Below are 14,110 nucleotides of genomic sequence, written 5' to 3'. Positions count from 1 at the left end.
TTAACACTAAATGCAGGAAACAACAGTTATCAATACAATTACAAATACCTTGAGAATAACTTTCAGAAATTACCTTATACTTTTTGATAATACTTGTAAATAGTGAATTTATAATTAAGAAATCAGAGCATATCTAAGTAATTCTAATCAATCAGTTATTCATTAATCATTATATATCTACTATGCATTTTCATTATACCCCTAATGTTCCATTACTATACATCCAATGATATGTACATATATCTCATTATATCCAGTTTTGTGTCTATGGTAACATCGTAATGTTATCATAGACACAAAACTAGACACATTATGATGTTATCTCACAAATAAATAAATTTTCTGTTTGTACTGTAGACAATCACAAGAATACAATTAAAGTAGTCATTTACTGTGATAACATTATGATGTTATCATAGGAAATGACTACTTTAATTGTATGCTTGTGTTTGCCTACAGTACAAACAGAAAATTTATTTATTTGTGAGATTATAAACTAATGTGTTTTATGAATCTGAAAGTGAAATTACAACTGAAATTATAATGTGCTTGAGACTACCACAGGTTTCACTTTTGGTAGTCTTATGTACATTGCTGCTCTAGTTAGGCAATCTCAATTTTCATACTTTTAGTGTAAAAATACTTGTAGAAGTGTTTTTTACCATTTGGTTCAATTCAGTGAGGAGAGAAAACAAAGTGAGGGTGTCCATGGAACTGTTGGGATGAAAAAGAAGTCCATGAATCAAGGGGTCAGTTTCACCTTTAAGCAGTATCAGTTTTGGAAGTGGGTATAACATCCTTCTGGCAGTGAGGAATATTACTGCAAGCTGGAAAAATATCAAGCAATCCACTATGAAGAGTTGTTGGAGAAAACTTTGCCAATTTTAGACATTGGAAAAACATCTTAACCTGGAAGTGGATAATGAAGACGTGAATGAGTTTCTGGAGTCTCATAGAGAAGACCTGACAACCCATGATTTAATGGGATTTAATTTTCTTCAAATGCATACTGAAGAAAAGGATGATAGTGATCATGAAATCTCTAGTATTTCAAAGAGCCTGAACTTCAAACGTTTAAGAGAACTCACGATGAAGGTGGAAGAGACAGTAGGAGTAGAGGATTCTGATAATAAACAAGCAGTAATGTTGTCAGCAGTAATCCTCATGATGTCACTGTTTGCTGTAAGATTCTTTATGATGAAAAGAAGAAGGCAACCTGTCAATTTTCTTTGAATATATGTTTCAAACAATTAATTAGTTTATCAGGTATGTACAGAAACTGTATTTATTCATATTTTATTTAAAAAAATCAAATTATACACGAATTTTTGGGAATGTTATCTCAGTACGTTAATATTAGTTTTTACGTTAGCATACATTTGGTTAACATATGGTTTTTCAAGGCATTATCTGACTCTTAGGTATATTTAAAATCTAAAGTATTGGCAATGTTCAGTTAACAACTTTTTTTATATTTCTAGAAAACATAAAATTCAGTGCATAGTAATTTCTTGCTTGCACTGACCAAGTGAAAAGTACTTAATTACTAAGCGAGAGAGTACACACAGTAACACATAAAAAAAACTGACACAAGGCACAGATATTCAAGAGTTAACATATATCACATTTAGCATAAATAAATAACATAACATAGAAGCTTTCAGCTACTGTATGTAGCCTTTGTCAACTAACTGAACACGGGAAAGCAGTGGTTTTTGTGTGTGTGTGTGTGTGTGTGTGTGTGTGTGTGTGTGTGTGTGTGTGTGTGTGTGTGTGTGTGTGTGTGGTTGACTTTCAAGTTATGGGTATGTGCAAATGGTGACAAGGGAGAGGAAGAGAGAGAGGTCAAGAGAGGGAGAAGAAGGAAGGGAGATGGTTGAGGTAGGTGACTGCCGAGCTTGCGGACTAAGAGAGGCTCAAAGATGGCATGTATGCAGGTGCTGCAGTCCCTGTTGATTGTACTTCCAGTGATACTGATGTGTGCTGATTCCAGCAAATGCAAGAGACGCCTATGATTTCAGCATACTTCACTGGAAGTACAATCAACAAGGACTGCAGCACTCACATACATCCCATCTTTGAGCCTCTCAAAGTCCGCAAACTCGGCACCTGCCTACGACGGCAGTCACCTACCTCAACCGTCTCCCCCCCCCACTCCTGACCTCTCTCTTCCTCATCACCGTTTGCACATATCCGTAAACCAACCTCCCCTCCTCTGTGACCTCACTTACTTATGTACTTGAAGGTCAACCACACACAAAAACTACCACTTTCCAGTGCTCAATTAGTTGACAAAGGCTACATACAGTAGCCGAGAGCTTCTATTTTATGTTCTTTATTTATGCTAAATGTAATATGTGTTATCTCTTGAATATCTGTGCCTTGTGTCAGTTTTTTTTGTGTTACTGTGTGTACTCTCTCGTTTAGTAATTAATTTATTTAATTCATTTGGTGGGTGCAAGCAAGAAATTACTATGCATCCAACTTCAGACCCCATAGAGTACTTCAGTCATCAAATTCCGTGATTAGATATTTCCATAAGATTTACCTAAAACAGCTGAGATTCATTCTGGTACTCCAATACTTCTATATCTGTTAACTTTTTAGATATTTGAATCTAGAAAACTTTTAACACAGATCCATCTTGCTGACTGAACACACCAGAGAAGTGGTGTCAGTGTTTTAATAGATACTGACATCACACTGAATCTTGGCAAAACTTCCTTTGATTATAGGATATACAATGTACGTAGCAATCTTTCTAAAATGTTGCAGGAATTCTTAAAAGAAATTTGAGGGGGACTGGAGAGAATGGCAGAATAGAAGATGAGGATGAGCCATTTGGCAATAGCCTGTTGTGGTACATTCCACTAGTGATAGGGTGGACTGGCTTTATGTGATTTAACACTCCCAAATATGATGGAGGGGTTCTCAAGTATACCTATATGACTTGATTGAGGTGTTTAAGGCTCTGAGAGGAATAAGCAAAATGAATGAGGAAGAAATTTTCATGGTTATAAATGATTCTAGAACAACAGGCCATAATTTTTAAGTTACAGGGGGAGATGTTTAGACTGGATTGCAGGGAGTTTTATTTTAGCCAGCAAGTTATAAATTACTGGAATAAGTTGCCTACATGGGTGGTAGAGGCTGACAGTTTGGGGAAATTCAAAGGTCAGCTGGATAATTACCTATGGGAGGAGGGAAATGCTTAGGCTGTCCATTTCCTTTTCTCTTATTTATTAATTATTATTTTTATTTTTTACTTATTATTATTTTATTATTATTATTTTTTGGCTGGTACAGCATAAGCCATAGGCTTTCTTGCACCATGTGGCCATTGCTAATACATGAAGAGGCTCCTTCAAGACCAACTTCATCTGTTCTGTAGGAGACTGGAAATCTTCTGTAAATATAATTCCCTGTCGAGGAGGATGATGACCCCCCACACCCTTGTCAGTCTGGCTGATGTGGATGGGGTGGTCTCCTCTAAGGGACTGGAGGACATTAGATTCACTGCAGAGATATTTGAGCAGTTCTTGTTCTTGATTGGCAGTGCAAACTGGTGGATGGCCTGAATAATTTCAAATGTGGTGCTTTCATGGTGTTTGCTAACTTATGTACCAAGAACATCTGCATTTTGAGGATGGGCCCTTCTGGGCATTGGGGGCATGTCAGTGTTTACTAACATCCCCTTCCTCGATGATGCTAAAACCAGCTTCAGAAACTGCCTTGACTCACATACATTAAGAATTACTTCCCACACATGCACATGCACCATCTGCTCCTTCCCAAAGATGATATCTTGGGTCTAATCAATGTTATGGCTACAAGCCCTCCAGTTTCAAAGCCTTTTCCACATTGCTTTCCCCCCAGGTCAATCCTGCAGGTGACATTTCACAGCATCTGCAAGAGCCATAAGATAAGGAGATGATTATCCCCTTGTATAAGGCAATGGTCAGGCCACACCTTGAGTACTGTATACAGGTCTGGAGACCTCATTTTAGGAAGGATGTAGAACTGCTGGAGCGAGTGCAGAGAAGGGCAACAAGATTAGTGAATGGAACAAAGGGTTGCTCTTACGAAGAAAGGCTTAAGTTTTGCAAATTACAGTATCTGGAGACTAGGCACCTGCGAGGTGATCTGATTGAGATGTATAAAGCCTTGAATGGTTTGAGCATGCTGAATGCTGATGGGATTCTTCCTCTTGCTCAGAATAATCGCCTGAGAGGGCATAAATTCAAATTGAGAAAAGACATTTGCAGGATAGATGTGCAGAAGTTTGCCTCTAGCCAGCGTGTGGTTGATTGCGGATCAAACTTCCATCTGTCGTGGTAGAAGTTGATAGCTTAAACAGATTCAAGGCAGAACTAGACAAACATTTGGAGCAAGTGGATGGGTGAAATAAGGTTTTTTTTTTGGCTGATGCTATATAAGCTTGCTTTCTTGCATGATGTGCTTTTACTAATGCTAATGTTGTTAAACAATTCCATAAACTATTCCAAACTTCTGATACTCCATATGGTTCTACAGCCTTACAGCACTTCATTTCTGTTTACAGCCACTTTTATGTTATCATTAGTTGTGATGCCTGTAAATCCCTATATTCTGCTCTGTGGCATTCGCTAGCTGTCTTGGTAATTCTTACTTTAATAAATCCTTGAAATATCTTATTTTCCATTTTTCTCTAATAATCCCACCTCCACTCAACTTGTACTATACCATTCTCATCCTTGATATGCTCTACAGGTCCCCACATCTCATTTTCTGTTCTCTTACCTTTGCCAGTCAGTAGATATCTTTTTCACTTTCTCTAGCATAAACTACTACTGAGCTCATCAAGGGTTTCAAATTTTGCCTTGCTCACAATTCTTTTGGTCTTCTTCCTTATTCTCTTCCTAATCTGTTTCTTCTTTAGTCCTCTATCATCTCTAAGAGCCACATTCTCAAAAGACCCTGTGCCATGACTAATTTTGTTGCAATTTTTATATAAGCAATTTTACTATATACAGTGTTATTCCATTTTAACTTCTAAGTTTTAACTATACATAGTGTAAATATTAATTTTAAAATAAATTATATGTTATCCAAAGATTTAAATTAAAGGTAGTCTTTTAGTCAGTTTTGGTCAGTGTTTTCTAGATTTTAATAAGTACCACACCCTTGACCTAGAGGGATTTTCAATATTTACTGAGGATTGTGAATATTTATTTCAATATTCACAATTAATATTTGGTTTGGACTAATGCATATTAAAGAAATCAATGAGTTAGAAAGTCATATTACACCTAACAAAGGCTGCATGAAATTAATAGTTATAACAATCTATCAGGACAAAGAAAAAAGAACAGTTTTTAAAATTCATTTTAAAACATCTTACTTTTTGTGTAACTTATATTCACAAACAGCATTGAGAAAATCCATATTTATATTCCATTTTTGTGCAGAACTTGATGAACGTTTTCTTGGTTCTCCTTCGCTGTCTACCAAAACATAAAATGAATTATTTTAAAACTCTGAAAGTCGCCAGAAACAATGGGATTTTTCATTGCTGCATGTTAAGTATTATAATATAATCTAAGGCAAACAAGTGTGTGAGGCTAGGCCACGTAGAAATGCTATGAAAACAAAATTAAGTTGATGTACTGAGTTCTATATTGGATTAATATACAGGATGTAACATTAATGCCACATAATCAGCACAGGAAATTATTCCTTGGCCAAAAATAAGCCAAAATATTCCTTGGCCAAAAATAAGCCAAAAATATAACAAGATACTTGCAATTAAAGATTGATGAATGAAGTCATATCCAGCTTAATTCCTACCCAATAGTGAATATTGTGGCAGTTCCAAATGTCTCCAACATGAAGCCTGCTCTGTCAGTTCACAGGATGGGCTTGCAAAACTGTTCATTGGCAGCCTATTATTGGAGAATCCACTCACAGCAGAACACACAACATTCATAATCTGTAGGCAAACATTCTTAAACACAGCATAGATGCAAACCATTTCCTACCATAATCTAGTGAATGGTGGTAAGGTTCACTCCTAACCATTGAGCTAGTGGGCATGTGCTAGTTATTGGATCAGACACCACTGCTTCCAAAATTGCTTCTTCCATGTCAGACATTTGTGTTAAGCATGGCTTGCTCCTGTCTGCACCAACTGTAGGCATAATGCTGCAATCATTTCTTAAGTGTTCATCAAATCGTTTTGAAGTCACTGGGATCAAATGCTGTTGGCCAGAGTACTGTTGTAAATATGCACACCTGTGGCTTAACTTGTGAAATCGGTCATTCAGTTCTTTGGGATAAATTTTCCAAAGAACTGAATGACTCAGTTTACAACTGATAACACTTTGTATGGCAATTACAAGTTGGTATTTATTAAGGAAAATATATATGAGGTACATTCAAAAAGTTCCTGGAATTTTAATATAAAAGTTTATTGAGTAAACAGTTAGGCTTACTAACCTAATTGTGTATGTCTTCAGAATCTTCCCAAGTTTTGAAACATTCTTTGCAATTGTGTTTTTTTTTTTTTAGCTCATGTAGGGTCACTTCAGGATTTACTTTGATGTCATCCACTTTAGCAAAATGATGACCCAAAGCTCCATGTTCAGTTTAGGGAACAGCCAGGAGTCAGACAGTGCAAGATCGAGGGGAGTAGGGATGCTGCCTGACTGCGAATTTTTTCATAGCCAAGAACTGCTGAAGTGCCATTGCTGTGTAACTGGGTACATTGTCATGGTGCAGGATCCAGCCATCATTCCATTTTTGAGGTCATCTTCACCTAACATTCTCATGCAAATGTGTCAAAACCTTAACATAGCATGGCAGCAGTAATGCTTCTCCTCAAGTTAAAAATTCATCGTGCACTATGCCCTCATTGTCGGAAAACACACACACAAAAAAAAAAAAAAAAAGACCAGCATGACTCTGACATTGGATTTTGTTGCATGAGACTTCTTGGGCTGTGGGGACATTTTTGTGTGCCATTTGGATGACTCCACCTTGATCTTGGGGGTGTAGGTGAATTCCCAACTTTCATCTCTGGTGACCACTTTTCTTAGGAAGCTTGGGTCTTGCATAGATTTTTCAAACAAATCACCTGTGGTGGCTTTCCTACAGTCCATTTGATTGTTTGACAGCAAGCATGGAACAAATGTTGCACACACACACACATGATGCATCCCTAACTCTTGTGTCAGGATTGTGTGTACTGAGCAAAATACAGTCCAACTTCATGAGCAATTACAACAATAATTCACCTATCTTTCTATATGAGTTCCTTCACTTTTGTGATATTTTCTTGTTTTGTAACATTGAAGGGCATACACTGTGAGATTAATCTCCAGTGTTTCCTGTCCATTTTTAAACTGATTAAAACACTCGAACTGCTGTTTTCTTCAAAGCATCATCTCCAAAAACTTTCTGTAATGCTTGTACATCTCTGTAGCACTTTTCCCAAGTTTAATGAAGAGCCTGTTGTTAGTGCTGTTCAAACTGTGATATTCCACAAAAAATCAGCTGTGACACACAAGTGAAGTGGTTGAGCTAGTTCCCACTTGGCATGTGTGCACACCAAGGTCAGCATCAATGCCCACAAAACCTTATGGTCAGAATTCCAGGAACTTTTTTGAATGAACTATGTATGTACGTGTATCAAACTTCCAATATAATACATGCACACACTCTCTCAAAAGTATTAAGACATCCCTTCTAAAAATAAAGTAGCAAACAATGTGAGTCAGGTGTATGCAGTGTGCAGACAAGGAAGAGGTGTAGAAGCGTGCAGAAAACACCAAGATATCAGTATAGATCCTTACTATCACTTACTCTGGTTACAGCATGAGACATGGCAAGCAAAACCAGTCACAAAACCAGACATGGCAAAATCAAAACCAGTCACAAACAAAATGCACTAAAGGAAACCTTTAGTGCATTTTGTTTGTGACTGGTTTTCACTGGTTTTTTGATTGTTAATTCACCTGATAGTAGTAGTAGTAGTAGTAGCATGTGATGCAAGAAAGAAAGCGTATGAGCTCATGCAGCATCAGCCAAAAAAAAAAAAAAAAAAAAATCACACCATTCCCTCCAAATGCCTGTCCAGTTCCTCCTTAAATTTATTTAACCTATCAGCTTCCACAATGACAGACGGAAGTGTGTTCCAGCAATTAACCACCCGCTGGCTAAAGACAAATTTCCGCACATCTATTCTACATCTGTCTTTTCTTAATTTGAATTTATGCCCCCTTAGGTTCGTAATCTGAACAAATGGAAGGATCCCATCAGAATTCAGCATGCTCAACCCATTCAAGGCCTTATACACCTCAATCAGATCACCGTGCAGGTGCCTAGTCTCCAGCCACTGCAATTTGCAGAACTTAAGCCTCTCTTGGTAAGAGGATCCCTTATTCCCCTCACCAATCTTGTTGCCCTTCTCTGTACACGCTCAAGCAAATCTACATCCTTCCTAAAATGAGGCCTCCAGACCTGTACGCAGTACTCAAGGTGTGGCCTGACCACGCCTTGAGTACTGGGATTCTTGGAATAGGTGATTTTAATCTGACACTTAATGCAGATATTATTTTAAATTATTTTCTCCAGCAATTGGAAATTTGGAGTTGTGGAAAGTTCCTAATTCCACCCCCACTCAAAATGGTGCTTGACTTGATAGTATATTACAACATAATGGACCTGGTAAGTCAAGAAAATATTCTTTCTTAGTTTCATTCTAATCATAAGCCACTAAGAAAGAATATTTTCTTATCAGGTGTTTTCTGCAGGTTAAAGGCTCTGAACAATCTTAGGAAATATTTGAACAATATCAAAATAAGTTTAACTCAGCCAAAAATGTAACATTATTTATTACAACTAGTGCAAACTTAGCTAAAATTGAAAAAAACTATTTGGTCAGTGAAATCTGGGTTTCCGAAAGGTTTAATACTGAATGAGGACTGATTTTGAAATTTGTTTTAGAGTTAATTCTACTGGTTCTTTTCCTACTGACTATTAGGGCAGAATAATACTTGCCTATTCAGTTGCCACTTCCAGATATTCATATATCAAGAGATATCTGAATCACAATAGAGTTACAATTAATTTTCTTCTCTCTATGAGTGTTCTTAGTCCAAATGCTATTCTGAACTTTTGTTTGAAGACTGGTAGCTATTTTATTTGGAATACACTTTATGATATCACCTTTTCTGATTAGCTTTATTTTTTAGCTCTACAGAAATTTTCTTGTCCAAGCAGCCTTTCTAACTACTGTTCCATGTCTGTCTTCATTATTTTCTAAAGTCCTTGATAAACTACTTCTCGTACCTTTAACTGATCATATTTTTGTTACTCATGCATACATTATGGTAACCCCAAGAGCTCCACTGAAACTTGGCAGGACAAACAATCATCATTGTTTCTGTTTGATAATTGCTGCAGCATTTGATTCAGCAGTAATATTTTTGCTCTTGAATATTTCAGTGTTTTAATTTTATTTCTGAATCCCTTATTTATCTTCTTTCTCTTTTGTTATCAAAATATTTTCAGTTTGCTCATAGGATATATATATATATATATATATATAATATCGAAAGGCTTTGTCTAAAATTCTCGGCAATTTTCAACACTTATCCTCAGTTTAATTCTTATTTTGAGTCCTGTTGTGTATTATTTTGTTTCGATTCCTTCTTCTGCACGGTGTCATCATTATAATTTAATTCAAGATTTTCTTCATTATACCAATTTATTTGACCTTGAAGTCAAATTACCTTATTTTTTTTATTTCAATATCTCCTTCCCCTCTTAAGATTGTAGATGGCCCTTTTTAAACAAGTTCTATGAACTTTGTTAAATTTCTGGGTGTTTTTTCGGATCATAAACTTTGATATTATGAACATTGTTTTCTCCATATAGTGAGTAGCCCAGAATGTGAAATGCAATTTAAACATTATCACCAATAGAGGCATTATTCAGGTATTTTTCTGTGTTCCCTATTTCTGTATTCCCTTTCTTTATGGCTCTACATCATGGCTATCTACCTTATCTCCTGTTCTATAATTTCTATCAGCTGGATTTTGTTTTTTATCTGGTGGCTGGATGCCAAACTGTATCTACCACAAGTTAGCACTCAGCATAAGTTGTGTAATCTCAGAACTCTTAGAAGTTTATTCAGTTAAGATGGAAGTGTTTTTTTTTGGAATCCAGTTCTTTAGTGCGAGGAAACTGGATGATATGCCTATTAATTGTGCTATTAATATGTGTAACAATGATAGTGACTTGTGGTTCAATTAATAGGCCTTATAGGAGTAAACTAATCAAATATTACTAAATGTCTAACCTGAGAGTCTTATGTATATTTTTATATTTAATATAGGATGATTCATAAGTAACAAAATGTGTTTGATGTAACAATAATGCTATTTTAAATATACATTTTAATTAATGCATAATAAAAAAAACATACATAAACTTAAAAAAAATAAAAAATAAAAATTTCATCTGTTCAATATAGCTGACATTTTGATACAAAATTGTAGTCTTCCGGACACATAGCAAGGCACAATTCCTCAAAAATGTTCTAAAATTTTTTTAACTATTGACTGCTGAAGCCCAGCACAGATCTGAGCTTATTATTAAATACTTTATCCTTTAAAAGTCGCCAAAAAGGCAATTAACTTTTTAATTAAAAGTAATTAAGAATCCCCACAAAGAAGTAAAGTAATTTTTCAGATTTAGCACCCTGTGTTACATCTGAGAAGTGTGATGGTGGTTCAGTGGAATCCTACTGTCCAATCCATTAATCAGGAAACTTTTCATCTAAGGATTTGCAAACTATTTTTGCATAGTGGGTGCTCCACCCTGAATAAAAAAACAAGCTGAAAATTGATGTTGGACAGCTAATATGGAATGATTTTGTCTTTTAACAGTCTCAAGTAGCTTTTTCATGTCATAGCTCCCTCAAAGAAAACAGGTCTAAGAACACCTGTCTTAAACCAGTCCAAATTGTCAAGCCAGGAGTATTTAAATTCTTGTAAAAGATTAAGTGGGAATTGTTAAGAGTGTAATAAACACAGTTATAGAAATTAACAGTCTATTTAGTTTAAATATGGTTTTGTCAGTCCACAAAACATTGTCAATGATATCTAAGTTTGACACTCAGTGTCAAAAACCATTCAGCACATTCCAAACTTCCAAGTCTTCCTCATTCAAATATTGTTACATATTAATTGTAACAGATACATTTTGTAAAAAAGTTCCTTTATGATTCTATTTAAGATTGCTTTGGGTAATTTAAGTTACAAACTTTGCTTTCTTTGAGATAAAAGTTCTATCAGGTTTTGGTAGATTGTGCACTCCTCCAACTTCATCAAATTTTACAATTTGCTTCACAGTCTTTATTATGGATGGTTTAATGTGCAAAAAACTCCTTGAACTGGCATGCAGCATTTTCATATTCTTCATGCCATTTTACAATTTCAACTCTCTCCTTCATTATAAGGATCATGGTATTTCACCTAAATTATTCTAAAACAAAAAAAAAACAAAAAAAAAAAAAACAAAAAAAAAACAAACTATAACTATTTTTCAAATAAATCACACATATTTATCAGCAGTTATTCAAAATAGTTTACTTACTTATGGGCCGTTCTATTAGCATTAGTAGAGGCATACAATGAAAGAAAGCAAGCTTATGCAACATCAGCCAAAAAAAAAAAAAAAAAAAACCCCAGCTCAGCCTTAAGTTTATTTAGGCTATCAACTTCCACAACAAAAGATGGAAGTCTGTTCCACCAATCAACCATCCACTGGCTAAAGGCAAATTTCCACACATCTATTCTACAACTGCCTTTCCTCAATTTGAATCTATCCCCCACCAGGTTCTTAATCTGACCAAGAGGAAAAATTCCATCAGCATTCAGCTTGCTCAACCTGTTCAAAGTCTTATACGCCTCCATCAGATCACCTCACAGGTGCCTACTCTCCAGGAGCTGCAATTTGCAGAACTTAAGCCTTTCTTGGTAAGAGCACCCACCCCTTTGCTCCCCTCATCAATCTTGTTGCCCTTCTTTGTACTCGTTCTAGCAACTCTACATCCTTCCTACAATGAGACCTCCAGACCTGTACACAGTACTCAAGGTGTGGTCTGACCATTACCTTGTATAATGGGATAATCACCTCCCTGGCCCTGCTAGCAAAACTCCTATATATCATTGACAAGACTCCATTACCTGCCCTGGCAGCCCATCTGCACTGCTCAGCAAACTTCATATTTGACTGCACAATTACCCCCCCAGCTCTTTTTCACTTTCCACTTCCCTGAGTGTAGTACATTTCTAAACTCAGGGGAGTGGTATGTTTCTCTTGGGTTATTTCTACCCATATGCAGTACTCTGCATTTGTCAATATCTTCAGTTGCCACTTCTCAGCCCATTTGCCCAACTTATCTAGAATCAGTTGGAGTAGCATACTGTCTTTACTGTCGTTAACAACCCTGCCAACCTTTGTATCATCTGCAAAAATGGACATTAAACCTGATGTACCTTCATCAATATCATTGATAAATACACAAAACAACAATGGGTCCAGCACCGAACCCTGGGAAACTCCACTAATAACATTTGTCTACGAAGAGCAGTGTCTATTGATTAACATTCCCTGTTGTCTCCCACTCAACCATCCCTTTATTCATTATAGCAACTTACCCTTAATGTCATACCTCTCCAATTTCTACAGCAGTCTTCCATGTGCAACAGTATCAAAAGCTTTCCTAAAATGGATCCAAGTATATGATATCAAAATTATTTTTGACATTCAGTTCATTTGTTACATCATAGTACCCACTCAAATTAGTCAGACAAGTCCTCCTTTTAACAAACCCATGCTGTGTCTTAACTATTACTGCAGTCTTGTCTAGATAATCCTGCAATGCTTCTTTAATCAGTGACTCCATTATTTTCCTCGGAACAAAAGTTAAACTAACAGGTTTATAGTTACTTGTCAACTTTTCAGCCCCCTTTGTGAATTGGTGATACATTGGCACACCTCCAGTCCATTGGGACCTCCCCTGAGTCCAAGGAAGCTCTCGTAATTATGGCTAAGGGTTTGATTAAAATGTGTCTAATTGATCCTGCAATGCATCTTTAACCAGTGACTCCATTATTTTACCTGGAAGAAGTTAAACTAACTGGTCTGTAATTACTCGTGTCACCCTTTGATCTCCCTTTGTGAATTGGGGATACATTTGCACTTCTCCAGTCCGTGGTAACCTCTCCTGAGTCCAATGATGCTCTCATAATTATGGCTAAGGGTTTGCTTAGTTGCTTTGCCGTCTCCTTTAATATAACTGGATAGATCCCATCCACCCCAGGTGCTTTTCTTATCTTTAAGTTCAACAATTTCTCCTCCACTTTGCTCTCAGTTATTACAAAATCATTAAGCACCCTGCTACAATTTGATAACCTTCTGCCATTTTTAAACCTTAATAATTCCTCATGTGTGAATGTAGATGCAAAATACTCATTCAGTTTGTTTGCTATCTGAGCAGGATCATCAACAGTCGAACCATCGATGTCAAGTGGACCAATCAGATTCATCCCCTTCCTTTTAGAGTTTATATAAGTAAAGAAATCCTTGCTGTTTTCCTTAGCATCCTTTGCCAAAGATTTCTCGTAATCTGCCTTTGCCTGCCTAACCTCTTTTGTGACCTGATTACAGACTAGCTTATATCTGCCACAGGCTTCTGAGTCGCTTGATAATTTATATGCATCCCATGCATTTTTCTTCTCTGTCACGAGTCTCATTAGTTCATATTTTAACCATTTAGGCCTAATCCTTGAACAATATTTTTTAATAGGTATGAAACTTTTAGTAGCTTCCATGATTAATTTCTTGAATGCTTCCCACTTAGAATCCCACTGTACAGAATTTAAAAACTGTCTCAGACCACTGTACTCACCTTTACAGATGCAAAAACTCTTTCCTTTACCCCTGATGGTAATTATATCTTTAAGTAAATCCCACATCAGTACACTGTGATCATTGCCATCTAGTGGGTCTTTTATCTGCAAATACTTAAAACACGAATGATCTCTACTGATAACCAGATCAA

At 36.3% G+C, this 14,110-nt stretch overlaps 1 protein-coding gene across 1 annotated transcript in view; it reads right to left on the bottom strand.

Moving 5' to 3' along the window:
* Positions 1–14,110, bottom strand: part of LOC150080645 (protein FAN-like) — a 411,353-nt gene that overhangs the window by 142,659 nt on the left and 254,584 nt on the right. The window contains exon 22 of the mRNA XM_090380769.1: positions 5,381–5,483. Coding sequence (XP_090236895.1) covers positions 5,381–5,483 — 103 coding nt within the window. The remainder of the gene's footprint in view (positions 1–5,380; positions 5,484–14,110) is intronic.

The sequence above is a fragment of the Mastigoproctus giganteus genome, chromosome 9, assembly GCF_048544385.1.
Source record: "Mastigoproctus giganteus isolate SK-2022 chromosome 9, ASM4854438v1, whole genome shotgun sequence".
Lineage (NCBI taxonomy): Eukaryota > Metazoa > Arthropoda > Arachnida > Uropygi > Thelyphonidae > Mastigoproctus > Mastigoproctus giganteus.
Note: the sequence above shows the minus strand (reverse complement) of the source record. Positions and strands in the feature narration are given on the sequence as shown.